Source organism: Aedes aegypti, chromosome 2 (genome assembly GCF_002204515.2).
Source record: "Aedes aegypti strain LVP_AGWG chromosome 2, AaegL5.0 Primary Assembly, whole genome shotgun sequence".
In the NCBI taxonomy this organism is placed as follows: Eukaryota; Metazoa; Arthropoda; class Insecta; order Diptera; family Culicidae; genus Aedes; species Aedes aegypti.
This window is the reverse complement of record NC_035108.1, coordinates 96,162,906-96,188,585: the sequence shown is the minus strand read 5'-3', so window position 1 is coordinate 96,188,585 and position 25,680 is coordinate 96,162,906. Positions and strand designations below refer to the sequence as shown.

General features: G+C 38.2%; 2 protein-coding genes across 3 annotated transcripts; both read right to left on the bottom strand.

The window, feature by feature from the left end:
• Positions 1-5,907: 5,907 nt before the first annotated feature.
• Positions 5,908-9,251, bottom strand: LOC5575890 (zinc finger protein 37 homolog). The gene is made up of 6 exons (XM_001655842.2): positions 9,087-9,251; positions 8,831-8,957; positions 6,515-7,387; positions 6,354-6,450; positions 6,125-6,292; positions 5,908-6,065 (listed from the first exon to the last, which is right to left on the bottom strand). The coding sequence occupies exons 1-6, from the start codon at positions 9,110-9,112 to the stop codon at positions 5,941-5,943; spliced, it is 1,416 nt and encodes a 471-aa protein (XP_001655892.1). The 5' UTR covers positions 9,113-9,251; the 3' UTR covers positions 5,908-5,940.
• A 6,338-nt stretch (positions 9,252-15,589) lies between these two features.
• Positions 15,590-25,422, bottom strand: LOC5568275 (O-acyltransferase like protein). Of its 2 annotated transcripts, none has more exons than XM_021841598.1 (8): positions 25,129-25,422; positions 18,227-18,369; positions 18,023-18,166; positions 17,143-17,961; positions 16,602-16,795; positions 16,049-16,532; positions 15,878-15,980; positions 15,590-15,805 (listed from the first exon to the last, which is right to left on the bottom strand). In XM_021841598.1, exons 1-8 carry the CDS (start codon positions 25,232-25,234, stop codon positions 15,732-15,734), a joined length of 2,067 nt encoding a protein of 688 aa, XP_021697290.1. In that variant the 5' UTR covers positions 25,235-25,422; the 3' UTR covers positions 15,590-15,731. The 2 variants fall into 2 exon arrangements, with proteins under 2 accessions (XP_021697290.1, XP_021697291.1); XM_021841599.1 differs by lacking the exon at positions 25,129-25,422 and adding an exon at positions 24,862-25,090 and having other exon boundaries at positions 15,601-15,805.
• Between the last annotated feature and the right edge of the window lie 258 nt (positions 25,423-25,680).

The following is a 25,680-nucleotide window of genomic DNA, read 5'->3' as shown; positions in this document are numbered from 1 at the left end:
ATTTTCAACCAGATATCAATTTAATCGGAAGACCTCTTGGTAATGAATAATTATTCTCTAGGATTCATCTGGAGATCAGATAAGAAACTCGTCTATGAATACCTTCACAGATTGCTACATGAACCCCTCAAAATATATCTACATTTATTTATTCACGGAATTCTCCAGTGATGATTCATGAAATGTGTCCAAAAGAATATCGAAGGATTCTTTCAAGATAATATGAATGTATTCCTCTAAGCATTGCAAAAAGGATAAATTGAATAAACAATTCAATTAATAAAATTTCTAGCAGAATACTTCTTTAAGAGTTCCTTCAGAAATTTTCTATAATATTCCAAGCCAATCATCAAGAAACTTTGTGTTCTTTGTCCAAGGATTTCTGTAACAATTTATCCCGGAATTTCACAAATAATTTCTCCAGGAATTGCTCCAGAAATTTGTATACACATTTTCAAAAAGGTGGGCTTTCCTCTCAGCAAAAATTTTAGCAAATATATAATATTTTTTCATGGTTTTCTTCAGACTCTTAAGCAAATTTCTCAATCGGTTTTGCTATAAGTAGTCCATGAACTCTTCTATGATTTCTTCTTGCGATCTCAAAAATTTCGTAAATAGTTTTCAAACAAGTTACCCTAGAATTCCTTTTAGCATTCTCTAAGAATTATCTGCACTATTAACTTTAGGGATTCCTCCCTGAATTTCCTGCCATAGATTCCACCATGGATTGTATTCACTAGAGATTTCTCTGAGGGTTCCTGATGAAAAACATTGAGGGATTTGTCCATAGATAATATATGAAATATCTCTGAAAATTATTTTAGTGTTTAGTTTTTTTACCCTTCAATCGTCGCGCTGTTGTATTTTGTGCAACATTGTCGAAAAAACCTTGCTTTTTTCAGAAGAACTGCGAATAAATTTCCGGTGGAGCTCCAGATGAACTTTGTAAGAATTGCTGGAAAAACTCTGGATGAATTCCTGGAGAAATTTCCAGATCAATTGTGGAGGAATTCCCTAAGGAACTTTGGAGGATTTCCGGAGGAACTGTGAAGTAAGTCCCGGAGGAAAAATGAACGAGAATTTCTTGTAGAAACTCTGGAGGATTTCCCGAGGAAATCTAGAGGAATACTCGGAGTAATTCCAGAAGGAATCCTAGTGGTACTCCGGAGGATTTCCGAGGAATTACTGGTGAATTCCTTCAGAAATTTATGGAGGAACTATGGCTAAAATCCGAAGGTATTTCCGATGGAGCTCCAAAGGAATTTCCGGAGGAGCTCCCAGTGGAATTTCCAATTAAGCCATCCAGAAATTTCTCGGGAGAATTTTTCAAATAATTCCCCCGGAGATTTCCTCTAAAAAACTCCTCCGGGATTTTCTCCAGGAATTTCTCATGTGATTTCCAATAGCAATTCCTCCGTGGATTTCGTCCAGGATTTGTACCAGGAATTCCTCAGAGGATTTCGGATAGCAATTTCTGCGGTGATTTGGTCTAGGATTTTCTCTGGGAATTTCGTCCAGAAATTCATTGTGGAATTCCTCTGAGGATTTTCTCCAGAAATTCTTTCGGGGATTTTTCCGGACAGGTTTTCAGGAGATTTCCTAATTTCCTAGTTTTCCTAATTTCTCTAAGGATTTAAGCCAGGAATTTCTCCGATTATTTTCTCCAGGAATTCCTCCGAAGTTTCCTTCGGGGATTTCAAGGATTTTTCGGCGATATCCCTAGGAACTTCGCAAAAAATTCCTCTGAGAATTTCCTTCAGAAACTTCTCAGGCAATTCGCTCCAGGTATCCTCCGTAGATTTTCTCCAGAAATTTTTTCGGAGATTTTTTGCAAGAATTCTTCCGTTGATTTCCCCCAAGAACTCCTCCAGGATTTTCTCCAGGAATTTTCAAGGAGAACAGCAAATCTTTCGAGGAATTTTTCCAAGAATTCCTCTGTGGATTTCACCCCGAAATTCTTCTGGGGATTTACTCTAGAAGTATCTCCAAAGATTTCATTAATGATTACCTCCAGGGTTTTCAATTAAGAAATTCCTCCGGGGATTTTCTTCAGAAATTCCTCAAGGGATCTCAAATAATAATTCCTCCAGAGATTTACTCCAGAAATAATTCCCCGGACGACATCAAGGAGATTTTCTCCATAAATTTATCCAGCATATCCTCCGAAGTTCCTTCAAAGCTCCACCAAGAAGTACTTCGGATTTCCTTCATAGCTCCTTTGGAATTGTTGCGCAGTTCTTTCAGGAATTCCTCCAGGTTTTTTTTTCGGATTTCCCCCATGAATTCTTTTTCGAGTCCTCCAGCAATTCTTCCAGAGTTCCTTCAGCAATTCCTCCGGAGTACCTCCTGGAACTTCGGATGTACTTCGGAGGATGTGCTGGATAAAATCCAAAATAATTGCTGAAAGAACTCCTAAGGAATCACCGGTGAAGCTCCGAAGGAATTTTCGAAGGAAATCTAAAAGAATTCCTGCAGAAACTCTGGACAAAATCCTACGAAGCAATTCCTGGGTGAACCCAGAAGGCGATCCTAGAGCAACTTCGAGAAATTGCTTGACGAATTCCGGATACATTTCTGAAGAAACTAAGGGGGAATTCAAAGCATTTCCCACTGCTTGTAAGAAACACCGGAGAAACCTTCCAGGAATTTCAGAGGAACTTTCGAGGAATCGCTGGAGGAGCTCTAGAGGAATTTTTGAAAGAAATCTAGAAGAATTGGAAATCCGGAGGACGTTCCGAGGAATTGTTGAACGAAATCCAGAGAATTGCCGGAGAACATCCGAAATAATTTCTTGAAGGACTTTAAAAAACCTTGGAGGAACTCTGGATGAATTCCTGTAGGAAGTCTAGAGAAATTTCCGAAGATTTTTTTTTAGAAATTTCCCGGAGTGAATGTTTTTATTTTTTTGAAGCAATTTCAGAAGAACTCATAGAAGAGCTCTGGAGCATTTCCGAGGAATTATAGTGAAACCCCCATGAGTCGATGTTCCATTATTCGATATCGACACATGAAACCATACAAAAACCCATCATTTCATGGTTACTATGATGGGCCCCTCATACAACTTTCCAAAGCATTTCTGTTCTATGACTCGGTATTACCATAAGTCGGTGACCCTTTCAGATATCGACTGAGGGAAGTTTGATTGTACTTGGGGAAGTATGGAGATATAAAAAAACCAGGATGAACTATGGAGGACATCTGAATGAAATCCCGGTGAAGCTCCAAAAGAATTCCTGGAGGCATTCTAGGAAAAAAAAAACTCTGGAGAATTTCCTAGTGGAAATCACCAATGGAATTTCTGTACCAAATCCCCGGAGAAAAATCTGATTGAAATCTCCGGAAAATTTTCTGGAAAAATTCCTGAAGTAAATCCCTGGAAGAATTGCTATTGCGAATCCCCGGAGAAATTCCTGGAGCAAATCTCCAAAGAATTGGCGGAAGTCCCCTAGCAGAATACAGTGGGATAACTCGGAATAATCGGAGAAAAAGGGTAATAAACGCGATTAAACTACGAACAATGATTTATTAACGTATTACTCGTACAAAGGAAAACGAACGAATGAAAAATGTATTTGCTCTCTGTCATCATCGTGCTGCTGGTAGCAACGAGGGGTTGCACGGTGGTTATTCTCCTCCAACAAGAACTTCCTGGAGGAAATCTATTGAAAAATTCTCTGAAAAAATCGTCGAAACAATTTCTGGAGAAAATCCTCGGAGGAGTTCGTTAATAATTTACTGGATGAAATACTCAGAAGAAATCCTGGACGAAATGCTCGGAGATATTTCTGGAGAAATTCCTGGTGCAAATCCTCAGAGATTTTATCCAAATCCGACCAGAAATGAACCAGGCAGTTAGTCTGTTCCAAAAAATAGACCAGAAAACCGGTATAAAATAAAATTTAAAATATAAAATAAAAAGCTCCAAATTATAACATGGTTCAACCTAGGGGGTGCGGACTAGAATATTTCGGTTGTTCAAATTGAGCAGAAACTTTTCCACGAGTGCTTACCGTTGTTTGTTTGGTTGTCTCGCAGGAAACCACAGTGGAAGTTCATCCTTAAAATACTTCACACAAATCTCCATCATTTCGGTGTAGGCAATTAACCCAATAAATATACTAAATCAGAAAATTGCTTGCCGTATGTTAGTTAGAAACATATTTTAGAAAAGTTGTAAAATTCTCATGCATAGATCAAGTACAACTTTTCTTAACAGTTAGTGGTCTTTGTGTTATATAAATTATATAACATTTTTTAGCGTGACGAAATCATGACCATACATTTCTAGACACACTCAGATCATTTTACGAAAATTTAAGATTGACAGCTTGTTGATTTCCATTTCGCATTCCCCAGGGTTCAACTATAGGGACCACCGGTGAAGTTGCCCTAAGGTTACCCATTGTAGAAGGAATTCTGGAGGAGTTTCAGGAGGAACCAGTGAAAAAAATCTTGACAGCTTTCCCAAAGATGCCTGGGATAGTTTCAGATGCAACAATTGCAGCAATCTCAAGAAAAAATCATATAAGAATCTGTTTACTTTTTTTATGAATTCGTAAAAAAAACATGAAAAACACTGAAACAGATTTCAAAAAGTCCTTGTAACAATCCTTGAATAATTTTGATGATTCTATGGAATAATACTTAAATAAATTACTAGAATGTCTTGATAAATCTCTGCAAGAAGTCCTAGAAGAAAATCTTGAAGAATCTTTGTCAGGATTCTTAAAACAATATCTGAAGGAATCCTTAGATAATTTACAACTGAATTCGGAGAGGGATCGCCATAGATCGATTTAGACGTTCAGTAATCTTTGAGAAGGGCTACTTGTAATTTCTAACTCATAGTTTTTTTTTTTTGAAATCTAGGAATTTTAAAAATGCTAATAATTTAAAATTGTCTTCCAAATGTCTTAACAAATTCTAAAAAGTCTTCCAAAAATCTTCCGTCTTCCAAATGTCTTCCACACTACTCAAATGTCTTCCAATGGAAGACATGTCTTCCAACCTGGCATCCCTGAGTGACACACGCAAAGCGATCCGATGACGGCGGTTGTCAAACTGGCTGTCAATATTTCAAGGTTGGTAAAAATGAGCGAGCGTTACGAAAATAGTCCGGGGCTTATTCAAAAACTACATTCACCAGTACACGCTTTGCCAAATCTCGAGCAACAATTCTGAAGGGACAAAGATCAATTTGTAAACAGATCGGGTTGCCCGCATAATCATGAACAGTATAAGGGCCCATTCACAATTTTCATAACGCTGAATGGGGTGGGTGGGTGTCCTCAAAATGTTACAAAGTGTATACCTTATCGACTTGATTGTATCACTATTAACCGTTTTTTATCGCGTCTCCAGTTGAAAGCCCGAATCATCGACACGCGAAAACCGATTTTTCTCCAAATCTATGCGTTGAACCTAACATCGGGCATAGTGCGCTGGACAGCGGACGTGGTGTACTACACAGCGCAGCTTGACCGACGTAGCTCTGACGCATGGATTTGGAGAAAATCCGTTATTCGAAAATTCCGGTTTTCAACTGTGAGGATAATACATATCAGGAAACTTAAATATTGCCCCCACAGAGGCATGTGATGAATGCGTTAAAAAATAAAGTTGCGCTACCGAAGTACTAATAGATGACCAACAGTGTCTTTTTGTTTTGCGCTTGGGGCCTATCACCGATTGAACGAATTATTTTGTTTTCTAGAATTACTTCCGTTACAAACTTTGAGCGGCTTGTGCAATCACAGTTCTCGTCCAAATGAATCCAAAACTTTTGATGTATACAAACTGCTGGTTTGCTGGTGAAGAGTGAGGACATGGAATGTTCTAAGTCTAAGATAATTAATATTCAAAAATAACTTCAGGATTGGTTTCGGACAGAATAATGTTCCAACATTCACCCAATGCAAGCATTCTATTGAAGTCAATCTAAACCTTTGGAACTTTAGACCACAGTTCCTTACGTTCCAAAATATGCGTTTTCAAGTGTTCAACGATTCCATTTTGGCAGTTGAATGCGAGACAGCACACGTGACATATATATGGCTGATATCCTGTCGATATGAAGCTCATTAGAATTTCGTCGATGACTTGCTGATAATGAAATACATACCTGTATGAACCCGTATGTGGCGCTGCAGATGTACAATGTCGACGAAGCTCTTCGAACAATGATCGCATGTAAATGCTCGATCATCGGCATGTAGTCTCTGATGATTCTTCAGGTTTGAAGTACTATTAAATGCCTTATCACATTTGGTACATTTGTATGGTTTTTCACCTAATGAATGATAACAATGTGTTGATTATTACTGCGTAGCTAACTAAGAAATCAATCTTACCTGTATGAACTCGAATATGTTTTCTGAGATTGCACTCTTGATTGAATGTTTTGGGGCATCTATCACACTGAAACAGTCCTTGCGGGCCATGTACTTTCTGAAAAGTTATCGAAGTTTCAATTACTCGCCACTTCTCAACAACCATCTTTGATCTTACTCACCATGTGTGATTTTAGATGCGGAGCACAATAAAACGTTTTATCACATAGTTCACACGAGTACGGTCTCTCTCCCAGATGTTTTCGGATGTGGTATTTCAAGTTGTTTCCCTGAACAAACATGCGATCGCAATACGGGCACTTGTGCTGTTTATCGATCTTGTGCATTCGCATGTGTTCTCGCATATACGTTACAACGCGGCCGCAGATTTTACATTCCTGTGGCACTTTAACTTCTTTACCTTCCGGTCGAATCTTTCGAGGTCGTCCAATTTTGCGCTTTTCCCCAGTAGTATTGGGCTTTTTCTTTACTGCCTTTCGTTTCTTCAAAGGTTTTTCATCCTCTGAACTAGCTTTGCTAGGATCACTGTCAAATTTTGCATCATCATCGTCGCCTGCCCAATCGAAGTCACTTGAATCGCTTCCATGATCGCTTCTAGTCTGAGTTTCTTTTTTGGTGACTTTTCTGGTTACCCGTGTACTGGGAACATTTTCCTTTTCATTTTCAATAGGTTCAACTTTGTCGTCTGGGATTTCTATGACCTTCGAACTCTCCGCTTCAAGGGATTTTTTCCGCTTCCGACCTACTTTTCCCTTTTGCTTCGGTTCTTTTTGATTTGATGTATCTAAATTACTTTCGCCCAGATCTATTTCCAATTTAACGTTCACATCTTGAAACATGTCCTCTTCTTCGACAAGCGCATCAACTGTCATAGGGTCTTGAAAATTTAGTGGATCGTAATCCAAACCATCCTGGTCCAATTCGTCCTTGATGATAAACTCAACAACTTTCGGCTTTGCATTTTCATCAAATGCATCAATACGTTTACGGCAGGATTCACAAATTGGAGATATTAATCCACAGACTGGAGTTACCTGTGTAAGATGAAGATGGGAATACAATGCAGTTTGGCTTGTAGGGATCTCGTTAGTTAGAGCATACTCAAAAGTTTTCGTTAGCTATCAGTACACGCTTTGCCAAATGTGCAAATTGGCTAGGCATAAATCAATAGACAAATATCGGTTTCAACGCTGACAAAACCTTTGCGATGTCTTACATTTATTTGGCTCTGTATCAATCCAAGCTAAATATTTGCTATAGTGTACTGATAGTTTAAGGAAAAAATGTGCTATTTTTCAAGATAGATCGCCTCAAGTTTTGTTAATTTGCCAAATTTTAGCTTTTTATCTGGTCAATGAGCCATATATATAATGATTGAGTTCTGTAAGGAAAATCCAAAGAATGCGATTATCTGAAAATATCAATATATCGTCGTAGTGATAATAAAAATCATCAAATGTTTCAGATTAAGCAAACTTGGAACATTCGCGCGTGCTTGAAAAACTAAAAAATCCAAGCTTTTTTGAATTTTGACGTTGTGTTTAAATAGGGTCCTAAAGCCCTGTTCCAATATAAGTATTCAACGCTTAGGTTTAGGCTAAAACACATGTTTTTTATGCGGATTTTGAAATTTTGTTACATCCTTTGGTTTAAACTCAAATTTTGGGTATATTTTGTTTTCCGTGCCCCTTCCCAAATGGAACCCTTGTGTTAAAACTAAAACCCTTGTGGAATTTTTGTAGCCAAAGTGAACGTTAAAAGTGTCAAGGTTAATATTTGGGACCAATTTTGAAAATTTAAGTTTAAATATGTTAAAACCGTTATTTGAGTTCGAAAACTTGCTAAAGTTATTCTACGGAAGAGCCGAAATGAAAGAAAATAAGTCAAAGTTTGGTTGATTTGTGGCTCCGTGTAGCTCAAGGTATCTAACAACCCCATAGAAACGGTTGAGTACACAAACCCGCCAGCTAGCCAACTCGCCTGCTGTCACTTCCGCCTTCCCCGCAGCTAACCACACCACGCACCCACTGACTGCTGAGATCGGTAAACCTGTCATTATAATGATCTTGGTGTAGCTTTTGCACGAGTTTGACGTTTGCTCACAACCGCCATCTGTTTCGCTGTTTTTGGGCAACTGCTTTGAATTTGATGTTTGGCTTCGATTTATCTTCACCATAAATGGATAATTCCAGCTGTTACGTGTGTTTGTGATTTGACGTTTGAGCGGTGTTATGTTATTAATGCTAACGAATGAATATGATACCGCTCAAACGTCAAATTACTATTAAATTTGAAATTACTGCACTGGTCCATAAACAGTACGCGCGACCACTTTTGGGTTAATGGTCATAAATTCCCACCCTGTTACTATTACGTGTAACAACCGTGAAGGTCGGTCAAGTTCTGCTTTGGATGTAAATAAACTAGTACTGCAAACTCGTTACCTATCCATCTTGCAGCGCTTCGCGATCTCTTACCTCCACTTTGGTGCATTTGTAGATTTTGTTCAGCATCCTGGTGTCGTCTGCATCGCAGAAAATTGACTCCATGTCCCCTTCGTTTGAACCGCATATTTTGCATGCCTTTTCCGTTTTTACAAACGGGCTGAAATCGATTTCGAGAAACACAAAGTTTATAAAACCGGTGCCCTTTACACTTACGGGCACAAAATGTACAATCGCTTTCATGTCCGCAACCGCGAAAGGACATAGAAGTAAATCATCGTTTACGTACCTATCAACATCCGTTAATCCCGCCATATTTGCTATTGTTCTTTAATTCAATGGAAATCCATAATTTTCACATCAAAATAAACAAGTTGCAGACTACAAAACTTTTCACGGCGACGCGACTGATGGACCTCTTGTGTTTTGACGTTTCTTCAGAATCGTAACGCCTTCCTCACCCGCACCAGAATAGGGTGCCCAGGGCTGGTCAACTGTTTGAGAGCACGACTGGCAGATATGATTTCATGTTTGGAGCATTTTTCACTACTGTCGACTCTCCACATCTCGATGTTCTACATCTTGATATCTCTCCCTATGTCGATGATTGCTTCGGTCCCTTTATTCTGCATACGATTTCTCTCTCCATGTCTCGATATCTCCATATCTCAATGTGTTCCTGTTGATTTTTTGTTCCCAAGTTTCTCTCCGTATGTCGATATGAACATTTTCAAAGGTTACTAGACTAGATTTAAATGATTCAAAACCAGGCTTGGGAACTGTGACCACAATTTACTACAGTTCATCGATTCTGCCAGTCAACCAAAACACAAAGCTGTAGCAGCATCAATCACATCAATGAGCCATTTCACGAAGCTGGTCAAATGACAGGACACCTGGGAGAATTCAATCATTGTCGTCAGTTTTCGCGATAATGATGGTTGATGACTGTGCGTATTTCTAGCGTAGCTTTTCATAAAGCCAAAAACTTAAATGGAGAAAAAATGTTAAAATATTTCTGATCACAAAAGTGCCTTTTTATGTGCAATATGGGTAACAAAGAGGTAACTGATACAATAACTAGGTGTAATGTAGCAGTAACTAACATTTTTGGTTCTCTTTTTTGTCATTTTCTCCATGTCCCCGTTTGTTAACATGAGGCCACAGACAAACAGACGTAACACTTAGAACAAATTTCTTCATAACCCATCGCCCAGTTTACACCATCATCATCTGGTGAGCATGTTGCACGAAAGGGTGTTTCGAGCAACAAGACTTGCAGATGGCGGTAGTGTGAAACTCAAACCCGAAGAAAAACGATGCGCGCGCCTCTGGTTGTGAGCTGAGAGAGAGGAGACAGCTCACTAACAGTTGGCATGTTTTCTTGCCTTCTTTGACTTCTTTTTTAAATTCTTGGGTTGTGCACAACGGTCAGATGAACTTATTTTGGTCAAAATCATATTCCCTTCTTGTTGTTCACCTTGAAAAAGGATATGAATATTAAAAAAATCAATAGCAGCTTTGCAAAACACAACTGTATTTAGGTTTTAAATTTTTTGAAATGTGAAATCATCGAAAATCACCTAGAAATTTTGATTTATTTTACTTGAATTTTGACGATTTTTCACACTTTGCCCTTCGAATGTGCCGGTTTTCCAGCGACAGTTGGTGACAGGTTCCCGTGACTTTTCAGGTTGTGAGATTTGTAACAGTGAATTTTAAATTATTGTTAAATGCGTGGTCGATGAAAATTTCGTCAGTGTTACGTCTGTTTGTCTGAGATGAGGCGTTGTTAAAAATCACGCTGGATTCAATCCCAGGTCTCCTGGCGATTGACGCCGTTGCGGCGATCAGCTGTTCCGAAACGTGTCGTAAAATGGCTTTACCATCAGGCGTTGCGCTGCCAACGGTTCACACACTGCTTTGTCTCTCCACTATGATCGTTTTCGGGCATCCATCTCGAGGTGAATGATTGAAAAAAAATGTTAAATAATTCAATCGCTAATATTTCGCTTGTGTTTTCAACTAATTAAAATCTATTAGCGCTAATAGCAAGAGTACAATCGTTCCTTTGCTATACATATAAAAAAGTTCAATTTCATGTTGCCTTTATGGAGCAAAAATGCAAAACCCCGGAAACCGGAAAAATCGTGTCACCACTGTGCTCGAGTCATTTCGAATTCGGGCAGGGTTGCCACTATATTTTGGAAAATGTCTGGCGAATTCAAAATAAAAAGTCTGGCAAAATCTGGCAGACACCATTGTACAGCAATGATAGTACAGTCGCCTCTCCACATCTCGATATCGAAGGGACCATCGAGATAGGGAGAGATCGACACAAAGAACAATTTTTTGATGAATACTAGTGTTATATTATTATGTAGTTAGTGGTTGCTCCCTCTGAGCGTAATGTTTGAATGACCCCGACATGAAGAAAGAGTTCAGTTGTTACCTGGTTGATCGACAGTTCGGATGTACAATAAAGTAGAGTTTGTAGCGAACGGATCTTTTTATTCTTGAAATAAAACATGGTGTCAGAAGTGGGAGAGTACGATTTGACCAATTGATTGTCGGTAATCCTAAGACAATAGTAAGAACGGATCATAAACCACTGTTAGCTGTCTTCCGAATGCCGTTGCTCTCCACTCCGCGCCGTTTGCAGCATATGCTTCTAAGCTTGCAGAGGTACAATCTGGAATTGCAGTTCGTCACATGCTATATCAAGAGCGCCATTGAATGAAAAGCATTGTGAAGATCACTTCGAGAAGCGAAACATCTACCACATTTTCAAAGATGTACAGACGATCAATATGAGCAGTTACCTCAGTATTACTGATGAACGGCTGAACGAAGTAATTACTGAAACAAAGACTGACCCTGCAATGCAGATGATCATGCAGTACATCAGTCAAGGATGGCCGTCGTCTTGTGACAAGGTACCTGATGCTGTAAAAGTGTACTTCAAGCATCGTAACGAATTGAGTTCTCAGGACGGAATCGTGTTTAGGAGTGACAGAATAGTCGTGCCACAGTCGTTGAGGAAGAAACTTACTGAAAAAGTTCATCTTAGCCATAATGGCATTGAAGCCACTTTGAAGCTGGCTCGTGCGAATTTGTTTTGGCCAGGAATGAGCTGGCAGATAAAGGAAGCGGTGATGCAATGCGGAATCTGTGCCAAGTTTGCTCCTTCACAACCCTCACCACCAATGAAAAGCCATGCTATCCCGGTGCACCCGTTCCAAGTCGTTTCCTTGGATGTATTTTTTGCGGAATATCGGGGAGATAAAAAAAAGTTTTTGGTAACTGTTGACCATTTTTCCGATTTCTTTGAGGTCGACATACTAAAGGATCTAACCCCAAAGAGTACAATTAATATTTGCAAGATCAACTTCTCCCGTCGTGGTAAACCCCAGTTGGTCATAACAGATAACGGAACGAATTTTGTCAATGCCGACTGGAGACAGTTTGCTCAAGATTGGGATTTCCAGCAATCTACATCGGCTCCACACCATGAACAAGCGAATGGTAAAGCAGAAGCAGCAGTTAAGATTGCCAAACGCCTGTTACAGAAATCAAAAGAATCCGGTGTTGACTTTTGGTATGCTCTTCTTCATTGGCGAAACGTACCGAATAAGATTGGATCGAGTCCCGTGGTTCGAATATTTTCTCGAAGTACTAGATGCGGAATACCAATGTCAGCAGAAAATCTAATTCCCAAACCCCAAACTGGAGTTTCAGAAGCAATCGAAAATAACAGACGTAAAGCGAAATATCATTATGATAAAAAGTCTCGAAATCTGCCAACTTTGGAAATAGGAGATCCCGTATATGTTCAGCTTCAGCCAGAGTCATCGAAGCAGTGGACGCCAGCGAACATCAGCAGCAAGTTGAACGAGCGTTCCTACGTCGTTGATGTAGACGGCCCACGTTATCGCCGAGATCTAGTTAACATTAAGCCACGTAATGAACCATCAGTAACGCCTTCTCAGCCATTAATGAACGTTGCAAATGCTCCGGTTGAGGTATCAGCTCCTTTGGTGCTACCGGACTAGCCAGCAGACTCATCTAGCTACTCGGCGATCGATAATTCAGCAATGAGTCAGGAAGAAATTTCGGAAACGAGTCAGGACATCGTGGTGTCGCCAACCATCAGCAAATCTCCCAAGGAAGCATCTCGTAAGCTGAATCATCTACCGACGGAAACCATAACCATGCCGAAGAGAACCATGAGATTGCCGAGCCGTTATCGTGATTATGATATGAATTAAGTTTTTAATCAAAAGGGGGAAGATGTTATATTATTATGTAGTTAGTGGTTGCTCCCTCTGAGCGTAATGTTTGAATGACCCCGACATGTAGAAAGAGTTCAGTTGTTACCTGGTTGATCGACAGTTCGGATGTACAATAAAGTAGAGTTTGTAGCGAACGGATCTTTTTATTCTTGAAATAAAACAACTAGATTGAAAAACACTCCGTTGCCAAGAAAATAATATACAAAAAGACGTCATTTTGCGCTCCTAATTTGTTTTGAATCCCAAAATTTTGGTCTAGTAACCTTTGATATTGGTCATATCGACATACGGAGAGAAAATTGAGAACGAAAAATCAACAGAAACACATCGAGATATGGGGATATCGAGATAAGGTGGATTTCGAGATATGAAGAGTGAAAATGTATGCACTACGAATATTTCTTAATCCTGTTATCTACTTCGTCAAAATAATGTTAATTAGAACAAATCCTTCAAAGTTTTACCTAAGACTGTAGGGTTTGGCCAGGTCCGTCCCACTCGGACTCAGATTGGGTACCACTTCTAGTACTGCATTCGGTCCCTCGGTAGTGCAAAAGGTACCCAAGTTTGACAGATCGCAGTACACTTTGAACGGCATCCTAGATTACCTTATGAGCCAAAAAATTTGGGGCAACTGCAAGGGACATGGGGGTCTTTAATTTGTCTTTGGTTTGGCTACACAGCTAAAAATATGTTGTAAATTTAAGTTCATTTTCATGCACATATTTGGAGCATCAAAATAAACCTAAATTTCAACGACCAATCCATTATTTTTCAATCGAATTCACTTTAAATTTACATGATCATGTAATATCCAACCATTTTTAGTTGAAAATTGAATGTATATGCATTTAAGTTTACATGATGCTGTAACAACACACGAATTTGATTTATTTTTACAGTAGGCTTCAGTTTACATCACATTGAAAATTAAATATTTTTTTCTGTGTAGTTTTGAAAAAGTCTTGCAAAATGAGCAGTTTGTCTTTATGTCTTTTTCTCGAGTCAAAGTCTGGCAGTGCCAGATTAATCTGGCATAATGGCAATTGGCAACCCTGGTTAAGAGACGATCCAGAATTCTATACAAAATTTTTAATCAAGGATACAAATCTCAACATATCATATTGTTCCTTACGAGCTGGGTCTATGAGATTTCTAATTGTACCCTGGAGAATCCTTATTAGGGGACTTCTCAGATTTTTTAACGGATTCTCTAGAATATCTGCAGATTCCTAGCGAACACTGGAGCACAGAGAAACAGACGTCACACTCTCAATGCTGTCCATCGATCAACTTTTTAACGATCGATTCGAATATATGGTAGGTGGTCAATCGACCACCCGCAGAGCTCGCGTCGTTTTTGTTCGTGTTTGACGTTTACACACTAGCGCCACCTGTTGGTCCATCGGCCACCTACAGTGTTTTTAGCATTGGGCGTACATGTTTTCGCGACTATGATTTTGATCACAATTTGTTCTATGTGTTACGTCTGTTTCTCTGTGACTGGAGGTTTCTTGCGGGATCCTGAGAATGTATAATTGATTATTGGGTGTCCTGTAAGCTCACTATTCCTATTCAGGCTCTTGGCGTTTCATAACAGGATACTGTAAATTTACGTTAATTTAATAAGGTAGGTGTAAAACATATCAAGCTCAATCAAAACTCATTTCAAGTAAAAATGATAAGAAGCTTATTTATGTATTCTACGAAATTACGAGCCGTATTTATGGATCATGAGATTTGTTTGTTTATGTTTGCAATCAATCATTCATTATGAAATGCTCAAAAAATAAGTTAAAGTAGAAATACTAAACTTATCGAATTTGGTCAAATTTAGCTTTTAAACCTTAAAATCAGAATCCCACTGTAGTATATATTTTGCTACAGATTGCATGATTAAATCACATCGAAAATCATTTCGAAATTATCCGTAAACAAAACAAAGCGAAAATAGATAATCGCACACTTTCACAGCTGTGAGAAGTTCGTTTTCTCTTTCTCAAATCCTTGGAGAATTTTTCTAGTAAGGAATTCATTGAAATATTTCTACACGAAATAATACTTAAATTTCCAGAAGTTTAATTAAGTTTCAGGATTATCCATCAGAATTGTAGCACTTTACCTAAACTTGGCAGATATTTCTCAGGGATTCTTCCTGGTATCTTCCCCACAAATTAGGCCAGCAATTTCTTTAGCATTATCCCCCCTACCGGCAACTTCATTTTTCCCCCACAAAAATATATTCAAATCGCGATAGCTTTATCAATATTTATGAACATTTGTTTTAAAAAGTTCTCAAAACACTCTTCTAATCACCATCGGTGTCGATATTCTTTTTGATCATCAGCCATCTGGTTTTGAAGATATACCAATACTCCTTAAGGACCCACAAGTTTTTTTTTTATAAAAATAAAATAAAATGTACGCTATACAACGCCAGGAGCTTCACTGAAATAATAATATCAAAAATATAAATATGAAAATGATAAACTTTTGCAACTTGATTTTTTTGTAAACTATATTTTAAAATGTACATCAAATTTGTAAAACCACCGCAAATATTACTGAAATCTCAGAGTCCGCAAATTATTTACAATGCAATGTTAACATCCGAGCAAAAATAAACCATTCCAAAAGAATCCCTAAGAACTTTTCAGTTTCGTGCTTCCGTTTGTTATGTTTTGGCATTCGTCACTGCTCTTCTGCTTTTTGTGGCCTAAGATTGGGAAAGGAAGTTATCAGTTTTTGGGACAGTACTATTGAAAGTTTTCACAAAAGTTTTACTTACTTTGTAAGCGTTTGATTACCGCTACCATTGGCAATTCGACCGTTGTGCATAGTACCAACGCTGCAGTATAAGACACGATGTAACTCGTAGCAAAGGCTTGCAACTGAAATGTTCAATTTTGTGTTAGAAATGTGTCAGAATATGTTCAATAATACGTATTATTAGTCTTACATAGTTTATCACATTTAAATAGAAGCCGTACTCCTTGACGTCCATGAATACGTATCGAATGGCATTGAACTGGGTCAGATAGACACTGAACGACAACCTTCCAATGGCCAGCAAAGTTGGGTGTCGCATAATCTCCGGAAGTTTCACACTTCCCTCGGTCGCTCCATACAGTAGACCCACGCCGCACATTATTCCGAAGAAATTCCGATGAGCCGATGCGTAGATAGCCATCCATAGGGACGGTTCAACTGGTTTGTTGTAGTAGAAAAAGGTGGCCGGAGCCGACAGGAGTAGAACCATTAGTGGGGCCAAACGTTTCAAGACTTGGTAAACTCGGAGGTTCTTCAGGTACTGTGGGTCCTTTTGGTAGCGATGGTAGGCTATCCCGGCTATAATTCCGGAAAAGTAGCTACACGTGTGCGGATGTGATAGAATGTAGTCACGTTTGACCCACTCGTAGAAGAATAGCATAAACCGAAGGTGTCTGTAATAAAGGTAATTCTCATGTATATTAAAAGTTTTTTTTTGAAAAGTACATACATTGTTAACTTACTTGAAGTTGAGCAGAATAACTCCTACAAAATTGTAAATATAATTGTTAAGTATGGGAACCACAATAGAAATTGTCATCATTACATAAATCATTGTCTTTATGGACCGTGGAAACCGCCACAAGATCATCATGATGAGCATTCCTATGCAAAAGAACTGGAAATCGGCTGCCAAGTACCAGGTCTGCTGCATACACTGAAGCGAGAAACGTTACGTTACAATTACTATACTGGTAGCACAAAGGTTCCCAAGCTTTTGAGGCACGACTCCTAGCCGCTAGTCGTATTTCTCGCCAGATCCACCCGAAATGAATTTTCCTTACTAAAATTTACGAATAATCTGTTGCTTCCTCGGCAAAACTTGGTAACCTTAACGTTGCCTTGAGTAGTTCAAAGAAATGCAACGTCCCAATAATTCAAAGCAAAAAATAACGAAACGGTTCCAAATCAGATTCTCCGTAACTCCAAACGCCTCTGGGGATCGCGACCCACAGTTTAGGAAACTATGTGCTAGCACAAATATTGTCAATCTGTAGAACTTACCCCTTTATCGAATTTGTAGTAGTTGTTGACGAACAGGAAATTCGACCATCCATTCTCCTTACAAAGTTGCATCTCAACGCCAACCAGCGAATGTCCGGTGGCACCACTTCTCATCCGATCGAACCAGGACACCTGATACAGCCACATGATGAAATACAGCGGAAACAGTCGCATGTACCGGTTGATGATACCCATGATAAAATACTGCCAGCGAAACCTTGGGCCAGATTCAATGAAATCCAGGAAATGCACCGCCAACAGAACTCCACCAACGGTGAAGAAAGTGTGCACCAAGAAGGGGAATATCGCTGAGGCCATCCGCATCACTGGATTCCTGAAAAACGTTTCCAGAGCCTGTGGGTTCTCCATTGGACTTGCACCGAAAGCCATCAGCACGTGAACTGCAGTGATGAAGAACACCGAAATGACCCGAACCGATTCCACAAATGCAAAGTCCCGATGTAATTTGGTTTGCGGCGTGGCGAATAACCGACGGAAGCTACGCTTCAAGGAGAACTCCATCCAGATATCGTCTTCTACTGTAATTAGGTTGTTATTCTCGTTTCTGAAGTCTTTCGTATCTCGATAGGTGGCACGAATTGCTAGATAGACTATGGCACTGGCAAGCACAGCGAATATAACATGCTGCTCGGTTAGGCGATTTCTCAGATCATTTGAACCCATGCAATGTTCGATGAATGAATACCCAGATAGATTATAATCTCGATGAAGCCGATAGTTGTGACAGATGTTGGTTAAACGATCATACTTTTGTCTGTATTCTTCCATGCCGGGAATGTAGCTGGAGTCGTAGGTGTGCTGTGAAGAAAAACGTGTTTTTTAAATAAGCTTCGGAAAAAAAAAATATTTGGAATTTTACCGGAACATCCACTGAAACTTGCTCATGGTCATACTGCTTCAGTTCTTGTGGTGTCAAACTGTTGACTAGCATTTCGCAGCTTTTAACACAGAATCCTCGATCCAGCACGTATCTTTGGAAATCTGTGTCCTCCACAGAGTGTTGCTGAAATGTGTTCTATCATTATAGAAGTCTAACCATTGAAAATGGAGGAATTTTACCAACCTCTATAAGTTTCCAGTTTTCCGAAGATTCATCTGGTTTGATCAAGGTTCTTGATACACAATACACATTGCTCGAATCTGCATTGAGGCATTGAGATTTATCTTCGAAATGGTATACGGGTGGCATACGGCTGTAAACCGAAGCTGAAAACATATTCACACAATAACATTTTGAATTAGTACTGCAACATGAAATAAAGCTCTTGTTAATCTTATTACATATTACTTCTCCAACAAGTTTACTGATAGCGGAAAGCAAGCTGAGTGGGCGATAACTAGAAGCTTCGAAAAAAGGATTTTTGACCGGTTGTAGGGTGTCGGTACCAATGGTTGTGATGTACCAGTAGATTGGACTATGGAATAAAACATACATTTTTTGATAAAAACGACATGTGCTATTTTTGGTGGATAGATCGCCTCTAGTTTAGTCGATTTGCCAAATTTCAGCTTTTTATATCATCAAAAAAGTCATATAAATAATTAGGTTTACGCAAAAAAAAATGCTCCCTTGCACCAATAGTTGCCGTCGTGTTCCAGTAGTGGATCAACGGATGGAAGCAGTTTTTAAAATGGATGTATAAAAATGAAGAAAAGTCCCAGAGATGATCTTAATGGTTCATTCGAAAGATATTAGTTGATGTTCCGAGGGAGAAATGTTAAACCTATGTAAAAATTTACCATTTTGTTTAAAATTCCTTGTATCATTCCCGAACGTCTACTACTGGAGCACTAGCGCAACTACTGGAACACGTGTACCAATAGTGGCTCAAGCGATTTTGTGTTAAAAAATTAGTTTTATCACTCTTTTTATATTTTTCCCATATAGTAGAGGTTGAAATCTTTCTGTTAACGTCAAAAGATCTCAGTTAGGGCTTTTCGTTATTTTGTTATGATTTTTTATAGCTTAGGTAGTCCACTAATGGCACCGGCACCCTAATATGAAATCTTTTTTAATTTTTCCATTTGTCAACTGAATTTTGTTTTAATAGATCAATCAAGAATGATAAGCTACATCATCAAATCATTTTAAATAATAGTTCCACTTTTCCCATACCAGTCCGCCAAGAATTTTCGAATACATTCTCTTGATTGAGCAACTTGATTTCCAATTAGACTAGTAAGACCCAAATTAGAATTGTGAGCGCTTTCAAACTGCATAGCAAGTTTCTGCCCTATTTTTTGCTATTGATTTCTTTCTTAACGGTGCAATCGGCTTTTGAGGCTAACAAGATAGTTTCTAAGCTTCTTTTTAGAGGCAGGTTTTAATTGTGAGTTTTTTTTTAATTTTCGAAACATTTATTTATTTGATTATTATTTTTTTTTTATTTTTAGCCATGGGCTGTCCTTGGCGTGAGAGGCGTGAATTCGAACAACTACACCAGTCCCGTCCCCCAATAACATTTATTTTTCAACTCAGTTTTGAAAAAAAAAACTTCCCTTGTTGGTTCAATAAAACATCAAATGAATCAGACCCATTTTTAATTAGTTCGATACAGAACAAATGGCGATGAAAGGATCTCAAACCTACGAAGTTGTTATGAATGGATACGGCCCAGCAAGATTTCCGTTTGGAGACCAACGGAAATTGTATCAATAGTGTTTGGAACGGTACCTTCTGGCTGTGGACGTAGATGAGGGGCGTAAATCCGCTGTACTTCTGACGTCAATTTCACTAGAAGTCTATAGGCATATTCATATGACATTTCAAATCAGCTGATCCAGAAGCTCTTTGACAGTTCTTCTATGAAAATGACAGGCCCGTGTTAGCACTGGTCCTCCACCGATGTAAACAAATGCATAGACGGACCTGTCACATGAAAAGGCCTATATCCAGCTTTTTACGCTAGCTATAAAACCAACGGGGGTGATTCAACTTTGACGTTTCTTGCCATCAGATTTTATAGTCTGATCCAAGCTTTAATTTAAAATTTTTGATTCAACTGTCAGATTTTTTCATTATTTGTTTTGCAGTTAGGCATTGTTGAATTAGAAAATCTATTCTTTAATATTTATCGCTTTTACGTAGTAATCCCATTTCTTTTACACTATTTTAGTTTCGAGACGTGGAACTATTGGCGATTGTAGAACCATGTACAATACAATATTCAAGCCAAGAAGCTAATTAAGCATCCATTTTATTTGATATCATTGACTTACTGCTTATCTCAGCTAACATATTCAAAATAAGCACAGCATACGGAGCAAAACTATGACAAGGCTGATTAAGTTAATGTTCGGATAGCATTTCAAAAAAATAGAAAAATAGAAGGTGGGTGAATGGAATAGAAGGGGTGTAAAAGGCACAGATTCGATTTCTGTTAAAATAATGAAACATACAATCCAGCATGAAAACATTAGCTATCATTTCAAATTCAAAGAGATAAAGAAACAGTAACTGTTCTTTACTGTGTCATGGGTGTGACTAGCGCGCTATAAGAGTAGATAGATATTTCAAACTGTTCAATCTTAATGTTTCTTAGGTCTCGCTGAAATGCCTTCTAGTTTTGGTATTTGATTATGCCGGCGGCCGTTGATCGTTCTTCATTAAGCCTGATTTGCTGCTGAACAGGAATCACTAAAGAATTTTCTCGCCGGATCCTTGCAGAAATTTTCTACAACGACTCCCGTTTGAACTGACATTTCTTTTCAACTGCGTACAGCTTAAAGCCTGACTCGCTGCTGACAAGTACAGGTCAGACTCGATTATCCGGAGACTCGATTATCCGGGGACTCGATTATCCAGGATTCGATTATCCGGAATTTTAGACTCGATTATCCGGAATTTGTTTTTTGATGTTCTTGTTTTTTAATTTTTATGCATAAATCTGAGATAATTTGGTATTGCAATATACAATATGAATGGTTTTGCAATTTTGAACGTATTTAAGAAAAGGGGGGGTTCAAAAAAGTGGTTTTTTGTGTATGCTGGTCGAAATTTTATTTTTTCTTGTAAAGAGCCCTACTGTTCCTAGAAATAATTTCTGACTACGCCACCGGATCATATAAATCAAACAACAAAAAAAGATAATATTTAAGTTCTTTTATCGAAGATTTCAATTTTTTTCTTAGTGATTCGATTATCCGGAGGATTTGATTATCCGGAGTGAAAAAAAAACCGATACTCCGGATAATCGAGTCCGACCTGTATATTTTTGGAAAATTGCATGGAAAATTCCTGCAAGGAATCGATCAAGGAAGCGCTTTTTTTCTGATCGCAGTACGCAGTTGAAAAGAAATGTCAGTTCAAACGGGAGTCGCTGTAGAAAATTTCTGCAAGGAATCGGCGAGAAATTTCTTTAGCGATTCCTGTTCAGAAGCAAATCAGGCTTTAATCTAAAATAGAAAACAGTAGAAACAAAATAGGAAAATTTTAAACATTTTTGATATCGATATCCTAGTAACAATTACTTTTGACGTTCCATATCAATAACAAAAATTTTCTGCTCAGAGCTCGCTTTGATTCTAGCTATAAAAATTATAGTGCATGCAAGAAATGTCAATGAAGGGTGATTCAAAAATTATGGCACGCAATACATAGAAAAATTCTTAAATTCTCAAAAATATTTTGGAGGTGTCATTAGACAAATGCCTCGAAGAATTCATAGTGGAATCCTTGTAAATGAAGAAAGTCTTCTTCTTTCTGGCGTTACGTCCCCACTGTGTTCTTATGTTGCACTTCCACAGTTATTAACTGAGAGCTTACTATGGCAATGACCATTTTTGCATGCGTATATTGTGTGGCAGGTACGAAGATACTCTATGCCCTGGGAAGTCGAGAAAATTTCCAACCCGAAAAGATCCTCGACCGGTGGGATTCGAACCCACGACCCTCAGCTTGGTCTTGCTGAATAGCTGCGCGTTTACCGCTACGGCTATCTGGGCCCCTTAATGAAGAAAATCCAGTTCTTATTTTAGGAATGACCTGGACGAATTTCCTAGAAATTCCTTGAGAAATTTTCAAAGGGAATTCCTTGGAAAATATTTTCTGTACAAAAATTTGTTTGAATTCCTTCAGCATTCCGAAAGAAATTCTTGGAGATACAACTGAAGAAAGTCCACGACGACATCCTTAGTGACTTAGCTAGGGTTTTTGTGACCCAGTGCGTTGTCAAATTTGGGAGCTTCCGTCATTAGAGTGTACAACTTTACGCAAACATACAATGAACATGTGGCTGTTAAAGTATTCGAAATCATGAAATCCGTTCTTGTGTTACTAAATATGATTGTAACTACAGCTTCGACTGTAGTTAAAAAACAACAAGTCTCCCTCATTCAACCTTTTATTTAATAACAATCTAAAAATTAGCATCTCAAGATTATTAAACTGAAATTCATGAAAGAAATTCTAGGAAATATTCATGAAAGAGTAAGTATCCTCATGTAGGGAGCCGGATCCTAATCTTGGCCACAATATGAGTCATATTGAAGTGCTTCTAATTGCAAAGTTTCAGACAATTTGTCCGAGAAAAACCTTTCATGCCATGGAAGTGCACACATAGCTCTGCACCCTAGATAAGTTCAATAAAGCATTGTATCATAATTTAAGCGTTTTTCTATATAATCGCTGCAGATAAAACTTTTACCATTTTTCAAAATTGATATTTCTCAAAAACTTTTGCAGTATATCAGGTATTATTCCGAAGTTTACTCTCATCATTTGGTGACAAACTTCATTCAATACGCACGTCAATTGTCAAAACAAATTCATAGAAAAACCCATATCGAAATACTGCTGAGAGTCTCTATAATGAAGCAAATCAAATAAATAACTTCCATTGATCCTTTTTAACTATGTTCTATGATTTGATAACAAAATCTTGGAAAAAAAAATCAAATTTTATGTGCATACGTGACGGCCCTTAACTCTAAACTCTAACTTGTGAGCTTCGTAGCCGTGCGGTTAGCGGCGTCAGTCGTTTAGGCGTATTGTGCTACGGAGTGTGGGTTTGATTCCCGCACCAGTTGGAGAAAACTTTTCGTCAAAACGCAAAATTCTTCACTGGTCCATTGGTCGTTCCGTGTGTCCGTTGTCTAATGTTAGTTATGTTCAGTCTGTGCAGCCTGTCTTTAAATTGTCTTTAAACAAATAGATAAAGCAAAACTTTTAAATCACAAACATCAACCATTAAATCCGAAATAGTTGAATCGCTAAAAATGTAACTTAATCGGTTATCATTTTTCGATTTAACCCCAGCTACGTTACTGAGCGTCCTTGAAGAATCCTTAGAAGAATTACTGAATACCTTTGATTTTTTTTAATATTCTTAAAAAACCGCTTGCTTAGAGCTACCCGGCCAATGGATTGCAACAAAATTATATCACATTTATGTCAAGATTAGTTACACAAAACAAATTTTGTTTCATTTTTGTTAGAGTTGATGATGAATAATTAAAACAAATTCAGTTATAATAACAAAGGCTGTTTTAAATTTGTTTCAATTTAAAACATACTAACATAATATGTTAAAAATAAATCTGAGAGCAATGGGCTAGGGATCGTTCAAATATTACATAACGCAATAGGGGAGGGAAGGGGTCTTACATAGTGTTACGGTCCATACAAAAAATGAAAATGTTCCATACAAAAGCTGTTACGTGGGGGAGGAAGGGGGTTAAAAATTGGCAAATTTTGCGTTACGTGATATTTGAATGAACCCCTACATACATGCCCTGATTCACTACTCACCACATAGTAACGTACATGTGCTAGTGTCTATGCACGAAAAATCGCTAAAAGGTAACGCGAAAAATATTTGTATGGCGAAATGCATCTAACGATTTATTTCTCAAAATTGGGAACTTTTTTCGAAAAAATATTTAGTAGCGGTTGTACGTAATGGTAATGACTATCACGCCTACCAAATATTTTTTCGATAAATGCTTTCATTTACGAGAAATTTGAAGTTAGATGCCTTTCCCCATACAAAATGGAACGAGAAAACTTCTGCTGATCAACTGTGAACAAGAGCAAAGCAGGTAATCCATTGCTTATTTATGTGCGTTTTTATTCATGTAAATGAGATGACAAATTTTGTTATAACTGTATATGGACAACGACAAAATGAGTTATTTTTGTTTGATTTGAAACATAATGAGTTACATTGTTGTTTAAATTATAACATGTTTTGTTTCGATTTTGTCTAGTGTAGGAGAAATTAGGTATGTTATATATTTTTTGCTATTTTAACTACTAATCAGCAAAAATTATAACTTATTTTGTTAGAAAAAATGCGATAACTGAGTAACATAATTTGTTATTACTCTGTTGTAATTTACTGATCGGGTAATCCTGGAATAATCCTTGGAGCAAGCCATGTTGGAATTCTGGAAGGAATCTCCGAAGAATTTCTTGTAAGTATATATCTTGTGGATGGGGCTTGATCTTCAAAAAGTTCATGTCAATTCAAAATTATTGATAAAGCTTTAGTCAGCATATATAGGTATTATGATTAATTAGCGAGTTCGCAACTGAAATAATTAACTCAACACATCAGTCGTCCTTGGATAACCATCCAGATGAAAAGGATGGTGATGCGAATCTTTTTTTTATGACCGGCTTCATTATAATACATCACGAAGAAATCAGAAACCTCTTGATTAACACTGTTGAACCCTATATAGACTATTTGACCTTACGTGCACAACAAATGGCTTGATGGAAGTTCACAAACTGATTTCTGGTAGGTACCCTGTGTGCCTTCCTTCATATCGTCGTCCTCAACATCACGTCACCACAAAAGAACACAAACAACACTCTTGACTTTTTGCGGAACCACTTTTCGGTTTGCTTGAGCTCTTCAACGGTTCAAGTACCCCGTAAAAACTCAACTTCCAAATTTTCGAGGGATCGTTTCTTCGACGTTAGTCAGAATCTACTGTATCACCCCAAACCATTTCACTCACTTTCACTATCACCACCGCTGAGATCCTGTAAAGCTGAAGCTACATCAATCAGCATAATCACTACTGCAGCTGCAAAGATCGTCTCGATCCGTGCACTTGCATCCATGTTTCTTGTCTTCAAGGTCACCTATTCCACCGCCAAGAGGTACCTTAAGTCGCCTAGCCTCAAACTAAAACTCAGACCAACCAACCAACCGAACCGCACGACGAATCGAAATAAATTGAAGTCTTGCGCGCGCCGAATTTCGACGGTTTGTTGGTTGCAGAGCAGAGTAGAATCCTCTCAGTTTCTCAGCTCTCGATCCAATCGAGCCACTCAAGTGCAAAAGAATTCTGTGCCGATAGCAGTCTTTAAACGGCTTTGTAGGGAATATTGTTGATTTTTTTGGCATTGTCATCTGAGGTTTCGGCAGTTCTGTAGAAGTGCTTAGTCGATTGTGATACTACCTAAAATGAATAATTTTTAATCAGTATGTTTCTTTTATTATTCTTATTTTTTAATTCCTTCATTAGTATCATTCCAAACATTACATTCATTTCTTATATCTAGAT